Source organism: Ornithorhynchus anatinus, chromosome 10 (genome assembly GCF_004115215.2).
Source record: "Ornithorhynchus anatinus isolate Pmale09 chromosome 10, mOrnAna1.pri.v4, whole genome shotgun sequence".
NCBI lineage: Eukaryota > Metazoa > Chordata > Mammalia > Monotremata > Ornithorhynchidae > Ornithorhynchus > Ornithorhynchus anatinus.
The window spans coordinates 55,063,886-55,085,861 of NC_041737.1; the positions used below are offsets into that span (position 1 = coordinate 55,063,886).

The following is a 21,976-nucleotide window of genomic DNA, read 5'->3' on the forward strand; positions in this document are numbered from 1 at the left end:
CAGTGCTTTGCACACTGTAAACGCTCCATAAATACGATTGAATGAAAGAGGAGAATCGGGAAAGGAGTGGGCGGGGCAGGGGCGGGGGAACCCACACTTGGGCAGAGTGATGCCTAGGTAGGTAGCCGTCCAGGTCGTGGGCTTTGAGCGTCCAGGACAGCTTGCATTTCTTGAAGATATTGGCCCGAGAGGCGAACAGCAGGAAGCACAGCAGAACCAGACGATTCAACGTAGGTGCGGCGTCGAAGGCCCAGCTCAGACTCTCCTCCTTTTATCCCGACCTCGCACAATGGGGTGTCTCAAGGAGGCTGGCACAAGCTGCCGGCCCCCCCGCCCCTGGCAACGGGCAGAGGGACTCGCCGGACGGGAGAAGGGATCCCGGGAGGTGCCAACTCCCTCAACCCAACGGGCCTGTTCTCTCCTCCTAAGACTTTCAAGGACGCTGCCTCCTTCCTCCTGCACCGGATCTTTCTTTGTTGTCCGGGCCCTGAGCTTGGCCTCCCCTCCATCAAGGGGTCATCCTGACCCTTGTTCATACCGGATCAACAGCTCCTCAATCAATCAATCACTCAGTCAAAGTGATGGAAGCCAGGACCCCGCCCAAGGATGGGCAAAAGAGAGGGCGCGGGCAGCAGGCTATGTGCCTTCACCCGAGCTGCCTGCTTGCTCAAAGCCTGCCAGCTCCCAGCACTAATTATAAGAATAATAGACAACTGTGGTTTTGGTTAAGTGCTTACTAGGCACCTGGCACTGTACAAAGCGCTGGGATGGTTACGAGCAAATCGGGTTAGTCACAGTCGCTGTCCCACGTGGGGCTCACAGTCTCAATCCCCATTTTACAGATCATAATAAAAATAATGATGATGATACTTAATATATAAACTTAATAAATACGGTTGAGTGAATGAACGAATAAGGCAGGGGCAATAACCCTTTCGCCTGGCGAAGGAGCGCGCCCCCTGTTTTTGCGCGCGCCCGCGTCTGTGCGCGCGCCCTGTAAGGAGCTCTGGAAGATTTTCTCATTCCTCAGACTGGCCACTGGGAATCACTGTGGCCGAGCCCCCTTTGGAGGCTTTTTAATAATAATTGTGATATTTATTAAGCGCTTGATGGTATTTGTTAAATTCTTACTAACCGCCCCCTCCCAGTCCCACAGCCTGTGTGTCCGTATCCTTCATTTATTTATTTCTATTAATGTCCGTCTCCCCCTCTAGACGGACAGCTCGTTGCGGGCAGGGAACGTGTCTGTTTATCGTTGTATTGTCCTCTCCCAAGCGCTTAGTATTCTTACTGCACACAGTAAGAATGAATGAAAGAGCCCGGGCTTGGGAGTCAGAGGTCATGGGTTCTAATTCCGGCTCCACCGCTTGCCAGCTGTGTGACTGTGGGCAAGTCACTTAATTTCTCCGTGCCTCGGAGAAATGAGGATTAAAATGAGGATTAAAACTGTGAGCCCCACACGGGACAACCTGATCTCCTTGTATCCCCCCCAGCGCTTAGAACGGTGCTTTGCACATAGCTTAACAAATACCACCATTATTATTATTACTATTATGAATGAATGAGTGAATTCTGGTCTCTTCGCCCCGAGCAGAGGCCTTGGGCTCGACCCACAGGGGCCCGGGGCCGCTCCCCGAGTTTTCTGGGACCCCACTGGGCCGGGGCTGGATTGGGGTTGGTCCAGAGGTGGTCCGGTGCCGGTCCGAGGAGACTGGCCTTCATCCCCACAGAGTTCAGGCTCGGGGTAGCCTCTCCCGGCGGGGCCCGACCCCCCTCCTCGCCGACCCCATCACCACACACAGTGATCGGGCCTGAGGTCCAGGCAGAAGCAGAAATCTTTATTGAGGACAGAAACGGACAGAGACGGAGACAGAGGCCGAGGGGAGCCATGCAGGGAGCCGGGGCTGGGATTCGGGGGTCTGCGGTCGAGGATCGCTGAGTCCGGGGAGCAGCGGGATCCTCCGGGCCGGGCCGAGGGCTGAGGGGCTTTAGCACTTGAACTGTGACAGATCGCGATTACGACAGTGATTCTTCCAGGCCACCCTGCAGGAGGGAAGAGGAGAGGATCCGGATCGGCGTGGGGAAGGGAGGAGGGGACAGGCCCAGTTGGGCCAACCGAGCGGAACCAGACCCGGGCCCGCGGGTCCGGACAGGAATTGGGCTGCGGAGGGGCGCGGCGGGGGCGGGGGAGGGGCCGGGGAAATGAGGGAGGGGGGGGAGGGGGCACGGGGGGGGGGTCTTACCAGGGTGTCAACCCTTTGGCTTCCGTTGCGATTATCTTTGCGCACTTTAAGTCATCCGTGATGTTATTGTCCAAGAGCTCTGCGGGGCAGGGAGAGGCAGGCATCTTTATTGAGCGCTTACTGGGTGCAGAGCACCTCTACTCAACCCAAGGCTCTCCATCACCTCGCCCCTTCCTACCTCTCCTCCCTTCTCTCTTTCTACCGCCCACCCCGCACGCTCCGCTCCTCTGCCGCCCACCTCCTCAGCGTCCCTCGGTCTCGCCTATCCCGCCGTCGACCCCCGGGCCACGTCCTCCCGCGGTCCCGGAGCGCCCTCCCTCCTCACCTCCGCCAAACCGATTCTCTTCCCCTCTTCAAAACCCTACTTAAAGTTCACCTCCTCCAAGAGGCCTTCCCAGACTGAGCTTCCCTCTGCTCCCTCTGCTCCCTCTATCCCCCCTTCACCTGTCCGTAGCTAAACCCTTTTCTCCCCCCTTTCCCTCTGCTCCTCCTCCTCTCCATGCCCTCAGCACTGTATTCGTCCGCTCAACTGTATATATCTTCATTACCCTATTTATTTTGTTAATGAGATGTACATCACCTTGATTCTATTTATCTGCTATTGTTTTAATGACATGTTCTTCCTCTCGATTCTATTTATTGCCATTGTTCTAGTCTGTCTCCCCCGATTAGACTGTAAGCCCATCAAAGGGCAGGGACTGTCTCTATCTGTTGCCGATTTGTCCATTCCAAGCACTTAGTACAGTGCTCTGCACTTAGTAAGCGCTCAATAAATACTATTGAATGAATGAATGAATGAATGATAATAATATTGCTTATTATGTGCTTACTATGTGCCAAGCTGTGTTCTGAGTGCTGAGGTAGATACAAAATAATCAGGTTGGACACAGTCCCTGTCCCATATAGGGCTCATGTTCATCCCCATTTTGCAGATGAGATAACTGAGGCCCAGAGAAGTGAAGTGACTTGCCCAAAGTCACACAGCAGACATTTAGCAGAGTTGGAATTAGAATCCACGTCCCTCTGACTCCCAGGCCTGGGCTCTATCCTCTAAGCCACGCTGCTTCTCCAGGCCCGATTCCCTGATCCCTCCTCCTCCCCAACTCCTCTCCCCACCTCTGATCAGATTTGGGGGTGCAGAAAGTGGGTGGGGTCAAAGCAACAACCTTCCCCCCACCTGGATCTGTGAATTGGGGTCACTTGATATTCACCCCACCCTCAGCCCCTCAGCACTTGTATACAGATCTATAAATTATTTAGTAGAGAGGTAGCATGGCCCACTGGATAGAGCACAGACCTGGGAGTCAGAAAGACCTGGGTTCTAATCCCAGCTCTGCCACTTGTCTACTATGTGACCCTGAGCAAGTCTCCTCACTTCTGTGTGCCTCAGTTCCCTCATCTGTAAAATAGGGATTAAGATTGTGGGACAGGGGCTCTGTCCAACCTGATTTGTTTATCTCCTTCCCAGTGCTTAGTACAGTGCCTGGTACATAGCAAGCATTTAACAAATACAATTATCAATGATTTATTGATGTTTATGTCTCTCTCCTCCTTTAGACTGTCAGCTCGTTGTGGTTAGGAAACCCTTCTAACCAACTCTACTGTATCGTACTCTCCCAAGAGTTCAGTACAGTGTTCTGTCCACAGTAAGCATTTAAGCGATGTTGTCTAATAGATACACCATGGGCCTGGGAGTCAGAAGGACCTAAGAATGATGCAGTGTCAGACAAACCCACTGCAGGGCTGAAAGCCTAACTTTCATTCAGTCGAATTTATTGAGTGCTTACTGCGTGCAGAGCACTGTACTAAGCTCTTGGGAGAGGATAATACACTGAAGAAGGAGGGTCCCGCAGGGGGACTGGCCCCACCAGCAGCCCGAGGGGAGACCAAGAGGCGAGGTAGCAGGGGGTAGGGTCAGCAGGAGACGGTCTACTCACTAGAACAGGCGATCTTGCAAATGTTCTTGCTTCCAGGTGTTTTACCATCCTGACACCAGTAACGGCTGTTGATCTGGTAGATCCCGTAGTCGGTGCTGCCGTCTCTATTGTGGTTGATGGCTTGAGTATTATAACTACTTTCATAATATGCAGTACAGACCCCTGAAGGACAATGGGGGAGAAAGGGGTCAGGGCGAGGGGGATTCCTGCCTCCAAGGGCAGAGTCAGGAAAAATAGAGAGAGAGAGATTGAAGGATGTAAGGAAAGGGTAAAGAAAGAAGACAGGGGAGAGAGGAGGGTGAGGAAGAAACAGAGGCGGCAGGAGGAGGCTGAAAACCTTTAGTACAGTGCTTTGCACAGAGAAAACACTCTATAAATAGGATTGAATAACAGAGAAGCAGGAAAGGATAGGGGGCAAACTCACAATTGGGCAGAGTGATGCCTAGGTAGCCATTCATGCCCTGGGCTTTCAGCTTCTGGCACAGCTCGCCTTTCTGAATAAACCGGGCCTGAGAGGCGACCAGCAGGATGCACAGCAGAACCAGGTGCTTCATTGTGGCTCTGGCGTTGAAAGATGGGGTTGGATGCTCAGCTCAGACTTGCCTCCTTTTATCCAGGCCCCGCACAATGGGGCATCTCAGGAAGGCTGGCACAAGCCTCCCCCTAGGGCAAGGGGTGGAAGGACTGGGTGGACAGAAACCAGGACCCTGGGCGTTCCCGGCTCCCTCACCCATCAGGCCTGTTCTTGTCTGCCCTGGGGCCCTCCAGGAAGCTGCCTGTTTCCTCCTGGATGCATCTCCGCATGTTTCTTCATTATCCAGGTCCTGAGCTTGGCCTCACCTCAGTCAAGGGGTCACCCCTGCTCCAACCATACAGTCCCCACACCTTGGCCCTGGCCCATACCAGGTCAGCAGTTCCTCAATCAATTGATCAATCAAAGTGATGGAAGCCAGGAGATTCCTGCACCCAAGGGTAAGCAAAATGGGGGCGGGGTGGGCAGCAGGCTGTGAACCTCTCACCCGAACTGACTGCTTGCTAATGGCCTGCCAGCTCCCAGCAGTAACAATAATAATAATAATAACTGTGGATTTTGTTAAGGGTTTACTATGCGCCAGGCAAGTGCTGGGTTGGATACAAACAAATCGGGTTGGACAAGTCCCTGTCCCATGTGGAGCTCACAACATCAATACCCATTTTCCAGATGAGGTAACTGAGCCACAGAGAAGTAAAGTGACTTGCTCGAGGTCATACAGTAGGCAAGTGGGGGATCCTGAATTAGAACCCATGACCTTCTGCCTCCCAGGCCCATGCTCTATCCACTAAGCTATGCTGCTTCTCCAGGACCCTCCTTCCTCCCTAGGCCATGGTTTCCCACGCCACACTCCCCCCGTGATCCCCACTAGATGCCACGTTAAGGTTTGCTCCTCAGCAGCTCACCAGCTCGGGTTCAGCCCCGTCTCCTTCTACAACCCAGCCTGCACACTTTGCTCCTCTAGTGCTAACCTTCTCACTGTGCCTTCATCTCACCTGTTTCACTGCTGACCCCTGGCCCACATCCTGCCTCTGGCCTGGAACACCCTTCCTCCTCCAATCCGACAGACAATTGCTCTCTCCTGCTTCAAAGTCTTTTTGAGGGCACGTCTCCTTCAAGAGGATTTCCCAGACTAAGCCCCCCCCCCCACTTCATCTCCCACTCCCTTTTGCATCGCTCTGACTTGTTCCCTTTGCTCTTTCCCACTCCCAGTCCCACAGCACTTATGTACATATCTGTCATTTTATTTATTTGTTTTCATGTCTCCCTCACTGTAGGCTGTAATCTCGTTTTGGGCAGGGAATGTGTCTGTTTATTGTGGTATTGTACTCTCCCAAGTGCTTAATCCAGTGCTCTACACACAGTAAGTGCTCAATAAATACAATTGAATGAAAGTATCACCTCTCCTAATGGCCTCCCACCCGCCCCCCTCTCCTGGCCCCCACCTCCCCATCCCCCTGGGGACTCTGGGTTAGTGTCATCACTTTGCCCTGTTGGGGCCGGAAATCGGGGGGCAGGACCTGTGGGGTCCAGGAGCTGCTCTCCTGTCAGCTTTCCCTCATGCTGAGCCTCAGCTCCAGATCCCTGGGTGGCACTTGGGCCTATGGGGGCCCCTTTTCAGGGCCCTGTCATGTTCACCTGAGGACCCATGGGGCCCAGGGTGGGGGCAGCATCGCTAAGTAGATAGAGCCTAGGCCTGAGAGTCAGAAGGACCCGGGTTCTAATTCTGGTCCACCACATGTCTGCTATGTGACCTTGGGAAGGTCACTTCACTTCTTTGGATCTCGGATCTGTAAAATGGGGATTAAGATTGTGAGCCCAGTTTGGAACAGGGACTGTCCCCAACCTGTTTAACTTGTAGCTTCCCCAGTGCTTAGAGTGTGCTTTGGCATATAGTAAGCTCTGAACAAGTATCATAAATTTTATTATTATAGCCACAGGGAAGTTGACTGGCACCACTGGTGTGGTCTTTGGGAAAGGAGGCTGACGGGAGAGGGGTTGGGTAAACACCTGGAGGGCAAGGATCATGCCTACCGACTTTCCTAAACACTTACTACAGTGCTCAGCACACTAAAAGCACTCAATAAATACCATTGATGGATTAATTCCCCTCTAGACTCTAAGCCCATTGTGGGCAGGGAAAGTGTCTGTTTATTGTATTATAGTCTGTCAAGTGCATACTACAGGGCTGTGCACACGGTAAGCGCTCAATAAATATGATTGACAGACAATGTATGTTTATTGTCCTCTGCAAAGTGCTTAGTCTAGTGCTCTGCACACTGTAAGCGCTCAATAAATATCATTGCTTCTCCCCACTTCAGCCAAACTGACAGATTTGCCTCTCTACTGGGGGAGGGAGGGAGGAGGAGGAAGTCAGGGGGCTTCAGAGGGGAGAGGCGCTGTGCAAAGAGAGGAGGGGTCGTGAAGGAAGGAGGGTAGAAGGTGCGTGAGCAATAACCGTTTGGGCTGGCGAAGGAGCAGCCCTCCCCCTCTCCCACCCTTTCCCTCTCCCCCTCATTCTCCTCTGTATTCTCTCCTGACACGAGGTAATGTTAACAGTCAACTATTCCCCGGAGCCTGCATTAAAACCAAAGTGCATCTTATTCAACCTTTAGCCGAGGACAGGTTTTGAGATGGGGGAATTCAATAAAGGAATACTTGTCCCTAAAAATGACATTCCCTGTGCTGTCCCGAAGCAGGGCTGTGGGGTTTTCCGATGGTGTGACTGGCAGGTGTCTCTTGGGGGGCAGATCTCGCAGCGGGGACAAGTATGATTCCTTGTATTCATGTCTGTCTCCCTCACTGTAGACTGTAAGCTCACTGTGGGCAGGGAATATGTTTGTTTATTGTGGTATTGTACTCTCCCAAGCGTTTGGTCCAATGCTCTGCACACAGTAAGTGCTCAATAAATACAGTTGAATGAAAGAATCACCTGGTGGCAGGTTCCTAAAGGGTGGGGATAGAACGTGGGCCTTGGTGTCAGAATAATAACAATAAGAACTGTGACATTAGTTAAGTGTTTACTATGTACCAGCCACTGTACCAAGCGCTGGGGTAGATACTAGGTAATTGGGTTGGACACAGTCCCTGCCCCACACAAGGCCCACAGTCTCAATCCCCATTTTACAGATGAGGTAACTGAGGTCCAGAGTGAAGCAACTTGCCCAAGGCCACACAGTAGACAAATGGCAGAACTAGGATTAGAACCCATGACATTCTGACTCCCAGGCCCAGGGTCTATCCATTTGAGATTGCCAGGGTTGAGGGTGGGGGTGGACGGATGAGCCGGAGGGGGCGGTGAGGAGGGGGTGTCTCTCCACGGGCAGGAGGAAGGGGTAAGGTGGGGGACCACCATTCCCAGCCCCCGTCGTTCTGAGGAGACTGCATTACCAAGGGACCTTCCCTGACTAAGCCCTCCTCTCCTCTTCCCCCAAACCCTTCTGCATTGTCCTGATTTGCTTCCTTGATTCATCCCCACTCCCAGCCCCACAGCACTTATGTCCTTATCCATCATTTATTCATTTCTATTAATGTCTGTTTCCTCCTCTAAACTGTCAGGACATTGTGGAAAGGGAATGTGTCTTTTTATTGTTGTATTGTCCTCTCCCAAGCGCTTAGTACAGTGCTTTGTATAAGGTAAGCACTCTAAATATGATTGAATGCCTGAACGAATGGATGAATTTTGGTCTCTGAGAGGCTCTTCTAGGTCTGAGCAGTGGCCGCAGGCCTGGCTGACATGGGCCCGGGGCCGCCCCCCATGTTTTCTGGGACTCCATTGGGCTGGGGCTGGGCCGGGCCTGGTCCAGGCCTGGTCCTGGGCAATAGGCCTTTATCACCATGGAGTCTGGGCCCAGGGTAGCCCCTCCCGGGCTCCACAATGACCGGGTCTGAGGTCCAGGAAGAAGGAGAAATCTTTATTGAGGACAGAAACTGACCCACCACCAGAGCTGAGGCAGAAAGGAGTGATCCAGGGAGACGGTGCTGGGGTCTGGGAGTCTACGGTCGAGGGATGCTGAGCTCAGGGAACAGCGGGCCCTGCCGGGCCAGGCTGAGGGCTGGGGGTCCCTAGCAATTGAACTGTTTCAGATCGAGACTCTGGCAGTGACTCTGCCAGGCCACCCTGCAGGAGGGAGGAGTGGAGGATCCGGATCAGCGTGGGAGAGGGAGGAGGGGACAGGCCCAGTTGGGCCAACCGAGTGGAACAAGTCCTGGGCCTGTGGGTCCGGACAGAAATGGGAAGAAGCTGGGCTACGGAGGGATGCGGCGGGGCAGGGGAGGGGCCGGGGACACGAGGGTGAAAGGGGGGGAGAGCCTGGAGGAGGAGGCGGGGGAGGGGGCAGATGGGGGGGGTCTTACCACGGTGTCAACCCTTTGGCTTCCGCTGCAATCTTCTTTACACACCTTAAGTCATCCATGATGTTATGGTTCAAGAGGTCTGCGGGGCAGGGAGAGGCAGTCAGTCATCTTTATTGAGTGCTTACTGGGTGCGGAGCACTGTATTAGGTGCTTGGGAGAGACCAATAGTACAAACTCACTATTGGCTTCAAAGCTCTCCATCACCTTGCCCCCTCCTACCTCACCTCCCTTCTCTCCTTCTACAGCCCAGCCCGCATACTCCGCTCCTCTGGTGCCAGCCTTCTCACTGTGCCTCATTCTTACCTGTCCCACCATCGATCCCTGGCTCACAGTGCTGGGGTTGATACAAGCAAATCGGGTTGGACACAGTCTCGTCCCATGTGGGGCTCACACTCATCCCCATTTCACAGATGAGGTAACTGAGGCTCATCTCATCCAAGAGGTCTTCCCAAAGTAAGCCTTCCTTTTCCTCAGCTCTCCATCCCCTCTGCATCACTCTGACTTGCTCCTTTTGTTCTACACCCCCTCTCCCCGCCTCACAGTACTTGTGTATGTATGTACATATCTATAATTCTATTTATTTATATTAATGCCTATTTTCTTGTTTTGATGTGTATATATCTATAATTCTATTTATTTATATTGATGCCTGTTTACTTGTTTTGATGTCTGTCTCCCCGCTTCTAGACTGTAAGCCCGGTGTGGGAGGGATTGCCTCTCTTTATTGCTGAATTGTACTTTCCAAGTGCTTAGTACTGTGCTCTGCACACAGTAAGCGCTCAATAAATACAACTGAATAAATGAATGAATGTGGCAGACATGTGGCGGAGCTAGGATTAGAACTCAGGTCCTTTTGACTCCCAAGCCCACTAGGCCACATTGTTTGTTCAGCCCAGATCCCTGTACTCCCCAACTCCTCCCTCCCACCCCCCCACCCCTGCACCCTGATCAGATTTGGGAGTGAGGAAAGGGGGTGGGGTCAGCGGGGCATAGCAACAACCCTCCCCACACCTGGATCTGTGACCTGTGGGCATTTGATATTCACCCACCCCTCAGCCCCACAGTACTTACTTACAGATCTATAAATTATATAGTAGAGAAGCAGCATGGCCTAGTGGATAGAGCATGGGCCTGGGAATCAGAAGGACCTAGGTCCTAACGCTGCTCCGCCACTTGTCTACTGTGTGACCTTGAACAAGTCACCTAACTTCTCTGTGCTTCAGTTCCCTCATCTGTAAAATGGGGATTAAGGCTGTGAGCTCTATGAGGGACAGGGACTCTGTCCAACTCGATTTGCTTATATCCATCCCAGTCCTTAGTATACTGCCTGGCACATAGTAAGCGCTTAGCAAATACAATTATCAATTATCTGTTCATATCATGTCTCTGTCCCCCTCTAGACTGTAAGCTCACTGTGGGTAGGGAACCCTTCTAACCATTCTGCTGTATCGTACTCTCCCAAGAGCTCAATACAGTGTTCTGCCCACAATAAGCATTTAAGCACTGTTGCCGAGTATATTGCATGGGCCTGGGAGTCAGAAGGACCTGGGAATGATGCAGAGACAGACAAACCCGCTGCAGGGCTGAAAGCCTAACTTTCATTCAGTTGTATTTATTGAGTGCTGACTGTGTGCAGAGCACTGTACTAAGCGCTTGGGAGAGGACAGTACATTGCAGGAGGAGAGTCCGGCAGGGGGTCTGACCCCACCGGCAGCCCGAAGGGCGGGGTGGGAGGGGGTAGGGCCAGCAGGAAACGGTCTACTCACTAGAACAGGAGATTTTGCAGTCATTTTTAGCTTTACGGGATTTGTTTTCCTGGCACCAGTAATGGCTGCTGATCTGGTAAATCCCGTAGTCGCTGCTGCCGTCTCTATTGTGGTTGATGGCTCAAGTATTATAACGACTTTCATAGTATGCAGTACAGACCCCTTAAGGACAATGGGGGAGAAAGGGGTCAGGGCGAGGGGGATTCCTGCCTCCAAGGGCAGAGTCAGGAAGAATAGAGAGAGAGAGATTGAAGGATGTAAGGAAAGGGTAAAGAAAGAAGACAGGGGAGAGAGGAGGTTGAGGAAGAAACAGAGGCGGCAGGAGGAGGCTGAGAGCCCTTAGTACAGTGCTTTGCACACAGAAAACGCTCCATAAATAGGATTGAATAACAGAGAAGCAGGAAAGGATGGGGGCAAACTCACAATTGGGCAGAGTGATGCCTAGGAAGCCATCCATGCCCTCAGCTTTCAGCTTCTGGCACAGCTCGCCTTTCTGGATGAACTGGGCCTGAGAGGCGAACAGCAAGACGCACAGCAGAACCAGATGCTTCATCGTGGCTGTGGCATCGAAGGACGGGGTTGGAGGCTCAGCTCAGACTTGCCTCCTTTTATCCAGGCCTCACGCAATGGGGCATCTCAGGGAGGCTGTCAAGAGCCACCCCTCTCCCCCTTCACCCTGGGGGGCAAGAAGAAAAGGGACTGGATGTACAGCAGAAGGGACCCCGAGCAGTGCCAGCTCCCTCACACTTCTGGCCTGTTCCTGTCTCTTCGAAGCGGCTTGCTTACTCCTGCCTCCCCAGGTCTTTGTTTGTTGTCTGGGCCCTGAGGCTCGGCCTCTGCCCAGTCAAGGGGTCTCCCCTGCTCCACCACATACCCCTGCCAAAATCACATCAGCAGCTCCTCAATCTGTCAATCCGAGTGATGGGGGCAAGGAGCCGCCCCTGCTGTCGGGTGGGCAAAAGAGAGGGGGCAGGGAGCAGGCTGTGCCCCTCTTACTTGAGCTGCCTGCTTGCTCATGACCTGCCAATGACTGCCTCTAGGAGGAATAACAATAATAATAATTGTGGTATTTGTTACTACGTGTCAAGCACTGTTCTAAGCAATGGGGTGGATACAAGTTGATCAGGTTGGATGCAGTCACTGTCCCATAAGGGGCTCATAGTCTCAATCCCCATTTTCCAAATGGGGTAACTGAGGCACAGAGAAGTGAAGTGACTTGCCCAAGGAGCAAGACAAGTGGAGGAGCCGGGATCAGAACTCATGAACTTCTGCCTCATAAGGCCGTGCTCTATCCACTAGGCCATGCTGCTTCTCCAGGACCCTTCCTCCACCCCATGCCAGGGTCCCCCGTGCTCTCCACCAGATGCCAGGTTAGGGTTTGCCCCTCAGCAACTCTCCAACTCTGGCTTAGTCCCATCACCTGCCCTAGCCTCCCTGCCCCCAGACTCTCCTAGGCCTCCACCTCCCATCTCTCTGGGGACTCAGTGTCAGTGCTTTGCCAGTTGGGGCTGGATATTGAGGGGCAGGACCTGTGGGGTACAGGACCAGCTCCTCTGCCAGTTTCCCCCCATGCTGGGCCTCAGTTCCAGGTGCCCTGGGTGGCAAGGGCCTTGGGGGACCTATCCTCAGGGCCCTGTCCTGCCCACCTGAGGGCCCATGGCACCCTCATGGACTGTGAGCAGCGTGGCTTCATGAATAACTACGGCATTTGCTCAGCGCTTAGTAGAGCCCGTGCCTGGGAGTCAGAAAGACACGAGTTCTAACCCCAGCTCTGCTGCATGTCTGCCGTGTGTCACTTCACTTCTCTGGGCCTCGGTTACCTCACCTGGAAAATGGGGCTGAAGAGTGTGAGCCCCACGTGGGACAGGGACTGTGTCCAACTTGTTTAACTTGTATTTACCCCACCACTTAGAACAGCGCTTGGCACATAGTAAGCAGTGAACAAGTACCATAATTATTATTATTATAGCCACAGAGAAGTTGACTGGCACCATTGGTGTGGCCTGTGGGAAAGGGGGCTGATGGGAGAGGGGTCAGGTAAACTCCTCGAGAGCAGGGATCGTGTCTACCAACTTTCCCAAACAGTACAGTGCTCAGCACATGGTAAACACTCAATAAATACTACTGCTGGATTAATTCCTCTCTAGACTGTAAGCTCATTGTGGGCAGGGAATGTATCTCTTTATTGTTCTATTGTCCTCTCCCCAATACTTGTACAGTGCTCTGCACACTGTAAGTGTCCAATAAATATGATTGAATGAATGAATGAATTGAATGAAGGGCTGTTGCGCCGGTTTGGACAGGGTTGGGGTCTGTGAGGCTGGAGCAGGCCTGGGATGACCCCGTGACTCGGGGTGTGGGGGTATGTTGGGGTGGTGGGCAGCCAGTGGGAATGGAGGGCCAGGACCTGGAGAATCTTCGCTCAACCCCAAGAAAGGCTCCTTGCTTTTATCCCACTGTTTCCTGATTCCCAGTGGCTGGGGTTTTTCCCAGAACTACTACTTGTTCCTGCCAGACGGGATTGTATCCCAGCTTTGCTGGCTATTCTAGGAAGGGGAAAGCTGAGCTGGAGCCCAAGGAGAAGCCCCTCCCAGGTCCCCTCTAGAAGCGCTGAGAGCAGCTGGGACTCCCGTCGCCATCAGAAAGGGCTGTGGTGGGGCTGGGGCTGCGGGGAGGACAGGATGCCCCAGTGCCCATTGGGTGGACTGCCAACAAGCTGTAGTGGGAAATAATTATAATAATAATTAATAATTATGGTACTCGTTAAGTACTTACTGTACGCCAAGCACTGTTCTAAGCCCTAAAGTAGATACAAGTTAATCAGGTTGGACCCAATCCCTGTCCAACATGGGCTCACGGTCTTAATTCCCATTTTACAGATGAGGTCACCGAAGCCCGGAGAAGTGAAGTGCCTTGCTCAAGGTTCATTCATGCATTCAATCATATTTACTGAGCACTTACTGTGCAGATCACGGTACTAAGTGCTTGGGAGTGTACAATACAACAAAAACAGACCCATTCCCTGCCCACAGTGAGCTTACAGTCTAGAGGGTGAAGACAGACATCAATATAAATAAATAAATGACAGATATATACATAATTTCTGTGGGGCTGGGAGGAGGTAAGAACAAAGGGAGCAAGTCAGGGCGATGTAGAAGGGAGTAGGAGAAGTGGAAAGCTGGGGGCTAGTCTGGGAAGGCCTCATGGAGGAGATGTGCCCTCAATAAACCCTTTGAAGCAGGGGAGAGTAATCGCCTATCAAATTTGAGGAGGGAGGGTGATCTAGGCCAGAGGCAGGATGTGGGTCAAGGGTCGGCAGTGAGACAGATGAGATCGAGGCATGAGGCATGAGATCGAGGCACAGTGAGAAGGTTAGCAGTAGAGAAGTGAAGTGTGTGGCCTGGGTTGAAGTAGGAGAGAAGCAAGGGGAGGTAGGAAGAGGCAAGGTTATGGACAGCTTTGTAGCCAAGAGTGAGGATTTTTGTTTGATGCAGAGGTGAATGGGCAACGATTGGAGTTTTTTGAGGAGTGGGGTGTCATGTCCTGAACGTTTTTATAGAAAAATGATCCGGGTAGCAGAGTGAAGTATGAACTGGAGTGGAGAGACAGAAGGTTAGGAGGTCAGCAAAGAGCGTGATGCAATAATCCAGGTGGAATAGGATGAGTAATTGCATTAACAAGGTAGCAGTTTAGATGGAGAGGAAAGGGCAGATTTTAGCGATGTTGTGAAGGTGGGAACGATAGGATTGAGTGATGGATTGAATATGTGGGTTGAATGTCAGAGAGGAGTCAGGGCTAAGGCCAAGGTTACAGGGTTGAAAGACAGGAGTGATGGTGGTGCCATCCATAGCAATAGAAAAGTCACGGGGAGGACAGGTTTAGTGTTGGAAGATAAGGAGTTCTGTTTTGGACATGTTAAGCTTGAGATGACGAGAGGACATCCAAGTAAAGATGTCTTGAAGGCAAGAGAAAATGTGAGGCTGGAGAGAGGGAGGGCGATCAGGGCTGGAGATGTAGATTTGGATATCATCTGCACATAGAGGTGGTAGCTGAAGTCATGGGAGTGAATGAGTTCTCCGAGGGAGTGGGTGTACAAGGAGAATAGAAGGGGACCCAGAACTGAACCTTGGGGGTGGGAGGCAGAGGAGGAGCCCATGAAGGAGACCGAGAATGAACAGCCAGAGAGATAAGAGGAGAACCAGGAGAGGAAAGAGTCAGTGAAGCCAAGGTTGGATATCGTCTGCAGGAGAAGGGGGTGGTCCACACTGTCAAAGACAGCTGAGAGGTCGAGGAGGATTAGGACGGAGTAATACAGCAAACATATGAAGCCGGGATTAGAACCCAGGTCCTTCTGACTGACTCCCAGAACCATGCTCTATCCATATGTTCTGCTGCTTTTCAGCTCTTACTATGGTCCAGACACCGTTCTAAGCGCTAGGGTGATTATGAGCAAATTGGGTTGGACACAGTCCCTGTCCCATATGGAGCTCACAATCCCAATCCCCATTTTACAGATGAGGTGACTGAGGCAAACACAAGTGAAGTGACTTGCCCAAGGTCACCAAGCAGACGAGTGGCAGAGCTGGGATTACAACCCAGGTCCTCTGACTCCTAGGCCTGGGCTCGATCCACTAAGCCAAGCTGCTTATGACCCCAGCCCACCAGAGATCTGAACTCGCTGCTTGGCTGGTGGGGGTGTCACAGACCCATTGGGGCAGCCCCAGGGACCCCAAAATATTATTCCCTCCCTACTCCTGGGGGAGCTGGCAGAATCCAGTTTTTTCAAAGACTTGTGGGGTAGGGTCAATTTAGGCCTTTTCAAACAATTGATCTATCAAACAATGGCATCATTTGCTCCTCTAGCCATAGCATTCTGTTGACTTCGTTTTCATTTTGTGTATTAGTGTGTGCTGTGTTTGAATGTTTCATCATTCCCGATGTACCTGTCTCCAGGGCCTTTTCCCACTTCTACTCTTCGATTGAGAGCCCCCTGAGGGAAAGGGACCATGTTTAATTCTCTCCTAGGTAGTTTTTCTCAGAACTCTGCACACAGTAAGCACTTAAATACTATTACTTGGCTTTACATACTTTATTCAAATCAATTAATCATATTTATTGAGTACTTACTGTGTGCGGAGCACTGTTCTAAGTGCTTGGGAGAGTACAATATAACAATAAACAGACATATTCCCTGCCCATAATGAGCTTACAGTCTAAATCTTTTGGAGGGGACAATATAATAGAGCCGTTTAGATGCAATTCTTGCCCATGAGGAAGACTACAGTCTAGATGGGAACACAGACATGAAAATACATTACAGGGAACGAGAAAGGTTTAATTAAACTCTCTGTATTCAAACAGTGGTGATTTTTCCCTGTTTGCAAAAGAGTCATTGCCAACCCACAAAAAAACCCCATGACATTCCATACTTCTACTTCCTTCTTCAGTTATGTCTCATTTTAATATCACATCCAATCTCAGGACATTCATTTTTGCTCAACAATGTGCATTTTGGAGACGCTGGCTTTATGAGGAGATTGTGTCAAGGCAGGATAGGATAAGTGCTTGGATCAGCATGGTAGCAGTTTTATTAGAGAGGAAAGGGTGGAGACTGTAAAGGAGAGAGGTCAGGGCTGTACAGGGAGATTTGGGAATCATCCTCATAGAGATAGTGGTGAAATCATGGAAGTGAATGTGTTTTCTGAGGGAGTGGGTGTAGATGGAGAATAGAAGGGGACCCAGAACTGAACCTTGAAGGACACCCACGATTAAGGGATGGGAAGCAGAGGAAGAGCCCACGAAAAAGACTGAGAATGAGCAGCCAGAGAGACGGGGGAGAACCTGTGTGGGTAAAGCCAAAGTTGGACAGAGTTTGCAGGTAATGGGGGTGGTTCACAGTGTCCAAGGCAGCTGAGAGGACAAGGAGGAATAGGATGTAATTTATTGGAATAAATATCTTGTGGGCATAGCATTAAGGAGTTGAGGTAAAATGCTCATGCTTAGAAGTGGAAGCCATCTAGAGGGAGTGGGGAAAAGTCATGGTGAAATTTCCTAGGACCTCAGGCCTTTTCACTGATTCCCCTCTAAACTGTGAGCTCCTTGTGGGCAGGGAACATGTCTACCAACTCTATTTCATACCCTCCCAAGCCCTAAGCACAATGTTCTGCACACAGTAAGTGCTCAAGAAATACGGTTGATAGATTGAGCGATAGGATGGAGTTAGAGGCTGTTGGGTTGGGCAAGAAAGAGGTCTTTGGTGACTTCAATCAGTGGTTTTTTTGAACACTTACTGTGTGCAGAGCATTGTCCTAAATGCTTGGAAGAGGACAGTGCAGAAGAGTTTGAAGATCTGATCCCTGCCCACCAGGAGCTTACAGTCTACAGGGGGAAACAGACATAAAAATAGACGATAGAAAATTTGAAGGTCCCATTGTAATGAAGTTCCAATTAGTGTTCCAATCAGTGGCATCTTCTCTGTCTTCAAGAGATTGTTGCCAAATCACACACACCCACTAAAAAAACCTGCTCAGAATCCATACCTCAACTTCCTTCTCCAGTTATGCCTTATTTTAATAGCACACAAATAAGAATGATAATAATAAAGGCATTTGTTAGGCACTTACTATGTGCCAGATACCATACTAAACCCTGGCTATCAAAAAGGGCTCACAGTCTAAGTAGGAGAGAGAACAGGTATTGAACTCCCATTTTGCAGAAGAGGAATCTGAGACAAAGAGAAGCTAAATGATTTGCTTAGGGTCAAACAGCAGGGAGGCAGGGTGGTCTAGTGGATAGAGCATAGGCCTGAGAGTCAGAAGGACCTGGGTTCTAATCCCAGCTCTGTCACTTGTCTGCTGTGTGACCTTGGGTAAATTACCCCTCTGTGCCTCAGTGATCTCATCTGTAAAATTAAGATTAAGATGGTGAGCCCCATGTGGGACCTGAGTAGCTTGTAATAATAATAATAATAATGTTGGTATTTGTTAAGCGCTTACTATGTGCCGAGCACTGTTCTAAGCGCTGGGGTAGACATAGGGGAATCAGGATGTCCCACATGGGGCTCACAGTCTTAATCCCCATTTTACAGATGAGGGAACTGAGGCACAGAGAAGTTAAGTGACTCGCCCACAGTCACACAGCCGACAAGTGGCAGAGCTGGGATTCGAACTCATGAGCCCTAACTCCAAAGCCCGTGCTCTTTCCACTGAGCCACGCTGCTTCTAGGACCAGTGCCTGGCATATAGAAAGTGCTTAACAATAGCACTAAAATAAAAAAAAGGTAAGTGGCAGATCTGAGATTAGAACCCAGGTCCTCTGCCTCCCAAGCCTGTACTCTTTCCACTAACCCACACTGCTTGTATTCATAATTATTGAGGCACTTGTTAAGTGCTTACTATGTGTCAAGCACTGTAGTAAAGTGCCGGTGTAACGTGCTGGGGTAGAAACAAGATAATCAGGTCTCACATGGGACTCACAGTCTAAATAGGAGGGAGATCAAGGGTTGAATCCCCATTTTGTCCATGAAGGGAAGCAAAGTGACTGGCCCAAGGTTACATAGCAGACAAGTGGTGATGGCAAGATTAGAAACCAGGTCTGCTGACTCCCAGACCTGTGCTCTTTCCAGTAGGCCATGACATCCTTGGAGTATTCATTTTTGTCAACAAGAAGCACTGGGAAGGTGGCTCAATTTATGATTCAAAAGAACCCAAACTCAAGTTGAAACAACATCCTAGGTTTTGCTGCCCTATTCTAGAAGACCTCTGGATAATTCTGGCCCTCCCAAGCAATAGCAGTTCCCTGGAAGCTGCTTGGTCTAGTGGGAAGAGCCCAGGCCCAGGAGTTAGAGGGCCTGGGTTCTAATCCCAGCTCCACCACTTATAATAATAATAATAATTGCATTTGGTAAGTGCTTACTATGTGCCAAACAGTGTTCTGAGTGCAGGGGTATATACAAGGTAATCAGGTTGTCCCTCGTGGGGTTCACAGTTTTAATCCCCATTTTACAGATGAGGTACCTGAGGCACAGTTAAATGACTTGACCAAAGTCACATAACTGATATGTGGTGGAACCGGGATTAGAACCTATGACCTCTGACTCCTAAGGTCGTGCTCTTTCCACTAAGCCATGCTCCTTGTCTGCTGTGAGACCCTGGGCAAGTCACTTCACTTCCCTGGGCCTCAGTTACCTCATCTATAAAGTGAGGATTGAGACGGTGAGCCTCACGTGGGACTGGGAATGTGTTCTACCCGATTTGTTGGTATCCTCCCCAACGCTTAGTACAGTGCCTGGCACATAGTAAGTGCTTAACAAATACCACAATTATTATTATTATTATTACAGTAGGGGCTCAGTAAATATTATTGACTGACTGATCGGCCCAGCCTCCTTCATGCCTCCAACCTGCCTCAGCTGGGAGAGTCCAACTGGAACTAGTCGGTTTAGAAGACAATGGCAGGGCGTGATGGCAGAGGGAAGACATATTTGCATAATCACCACTTTTCAGGCCATCTGGCATAAACCAGATTCTGAAGCGGGGAAAGCACCTTGCAGGTGGCAGACAGGCCAGATGCCCATTTAGCAATTGGACGTGCTCCCAGCCCTATCACCCTCCATCCTCACTATCCCTTTCCTTGCCTAGTGCCCCCCTCCTCACTTTTCTTCTCCTTTCTCCTTCATTCAGGGGTTTCCTGAACCCCTCCCCTCTCTTTTTGACCCCCCGGGCCCCATCTTAGATTGTGAGCCTGCTGAGGGGCAGGGATACTGTCTAATTCCCACCTGTGTATTCTCTCCCAACAGATAGTACAGTGCTGGACACACAGTAAGTGCTTAATAAATATTATTACTAATAATAATTAGTAATAATGTGTTATTACTTAAGGGCTTACTATGTGCACCAGGCACTGTACTGAGCGCTGAGGTGGATACACGTAAATCGGGTAGGACACGGTCCAACTACAGTACTATTTCCCATGGTCTCCCCCAGTAGTAGTAATAATATTCTAATCCCGGCTCCACAACATGTCTGCTGTGTGACCTTGGGTAAGTCACCTCACTTCCATTACCTCATTTGGAAAATAGGGCTGAAGACTCTGAGCCCCTTGTGGGACAGGGACTGTGTTCCAACCCCATTTGCTTGCACCCACCCCAGCGCTTAGTACAGTGACTGGCACATAATAAGCGCTTAACAAATTCCACAGTTATGATTATTATCATTACCAAGCACTGGGAGAGAATTAATCACTGGTGTAAATTAGACCTCAAAGGGCTCCCACTAGTGAGCTCCCTCTCCTCCCCTCCCCGCCCCTTGCCAAATTCCTATTTTGATGATGATGAATATGATGGCATTTGTTAAGTGCTTACTATGTGCAAAGCACTGTTCTAAGATCTGGGGAGGATACAAGGTGATCAGGTTGTCCCACTTGGGGCTCACAGTCTTAATCCCCATTTTACATTTGAGGGAACTGAGGCCCAGAGAAGTGAAATGACTTGCCCAAAGTCACACAGCTGACAAGTGGCGGAGCTGGAATTTGAACCCATGATCTCTGACTCCCCAGCCCGTGCTCTTTCCACTGAGCCACGTTGCTTCTCTAGCCACGCTGCTTCTCTGACCCCAGTCTGTCCTCTAACTTGGTGACCCTCCACCCAGGCCACCCAGGCCAGCCCCCAAGTCCCCATCTGGCCCCCCATCTGATGCCCTCTCGAGCCCAGCCCCCCTTCTCCATCTCAGCCCCTTGGTCCTACTCCCCCTGCCTCTTCAGCTCCCAAAAGGCCTATGCTCCCTGACATCAGCATTAAGTACAGAGCCCCAGCACTTAGTGCAGTCCCAGTGCTTAGTGCAGTGTCTGGCACATAGTAACTGCTAAACAAATACCACAGTTATTATTATTATGCGTATGTATGATGATATTTGTTAAGCACTCACTCTGTGACAGGCCTCTGCCTCTCCCCATTCCCTTCCCCTTCCTGCCCCTTCTTCAACTCTCCCATCTTTCCCTGCTGTATCTCAAGAGGAGATCTCCTGCTTTCTCTCAAAATCCACCCCCTTCACCTGCACAACTGACAGCATCCCTTCACACCTTATCAAAACACTTGCCCCTTCCCTTCTTCCCTCCCTAAATGCCATCTTCAACTTTGCTCTCCAGTGGCTTCTTCCTCACTGCTTTCAAACATGCCTATGTCTCCCCTCCTAAAAAAAAAACCCTACCTTGACCCCATGGCTCTCTCCAGTTTTCACCCCATCTCCCTCCCATCATTTCTCTCCAAACTCCTCGAGCAAGTTGTCTACACCTGCTATCTCAAATTCCTCTCCTCCAATTCTCTCCTTGAATCCCTCCAATCTGACTTCCCTCTCTTTAACTCCACAGAAACCACCCTCTCAATGATCTCCTTCTTGCCAAATCCAGTGGCCTCTACCCCATCCTAATCCTCCTCAACGTCTCAGCTGTCTTCGACTCTGTCGACCACCTTTTTCTCCGGGAAACATTATCCAACCTTGACTTCACCGATGCCGTTCTATTCTGATTCTCCTCTTATCTCTCTTGCCACTCATTCTGCCTCTTTCACGAGCTCCTCCTCTCCTCTCACTCCCTAACTCTATGGGGGTCTCTCAAGGTTCATCTCCTGTTCCCCTTCTATTCTCCATCTACACCCACTTCCTTGGATAACTCATTTGCTCACATGGCTTCAACTACCACCTCTGTGCAAATGATTTATAAATCTACATCTCTAGCCCTGGTTTTTCTCCTTTCCCCTTTATTCATTCCCCATCCCAGCCCCACAGCATTGATGTACATATCTGTAATTATATATATCTTTAATGTCTGTTTCCCCTTCTAGACTGTCAGCTCATTGTGGGTAGGGAATGAGACTGTTATATTGTTCTACTGCCCTCTCCCAAGTGCTTAGTACAGTGCTCTGCACACACTAAGCACTTAATAAATATGATTAACTGGCTGACTACCCAGACCTTCATGGACCCTCCTGACTGCCCCGATTCTCTGCAGATATTTTTATTATTATTATTAACAATAGTATTTTTGAAGCTCTGTTCCAAGCACTCTACCAAGCACTGTACTAAGCACAAGTAGTTCAATCAGTCATACTTATTGAGCACTTACTGTTTCAAGAGCACTGTACTAAGC

At 50.5% G+C, this 21,976-nt stretch overlaps 1 protein-coding gene and 1 pseudogene across 1 annotated transcript; both read right to left on the reverse strand.

The window, feature by feature from the left end:
• Window positions 1-1,817: 1,817 nt before the first annotated feature.
• On the reverse strand, window positions 1,818-4,745 carry LOC100090735 (lysozyme C I-like). The gene is made up of 4 exons (XM_029074114.2): window positions 4,605-4,745; window positions 4,181-4,342; window positions 2,244-2,322; window positions 1,818-2,043 (listed from the first exon to the last, which is right to left on the reverse strand). Exons 1-4 carry the CDS (start codon window positions 4,732-4,734, stop codon window positions 1,989-1,991), a joined length of 426 nt encoding a protein of 141 aa, XP_028929947.1. The 5' UTR covers window positions 4,735-4,745; the 3' UTR covers window positions 1,818-1,988.
• Window positions 4,746-8,777: 4,032 nt separating this feature from the next.
• On the reverse strand, window positions 8,778-11,387 carry LOC100090743 (annotated as a pseudogene).
• Window positions 11,388-21,976: the final 10,589 nt, after the last annotated feature.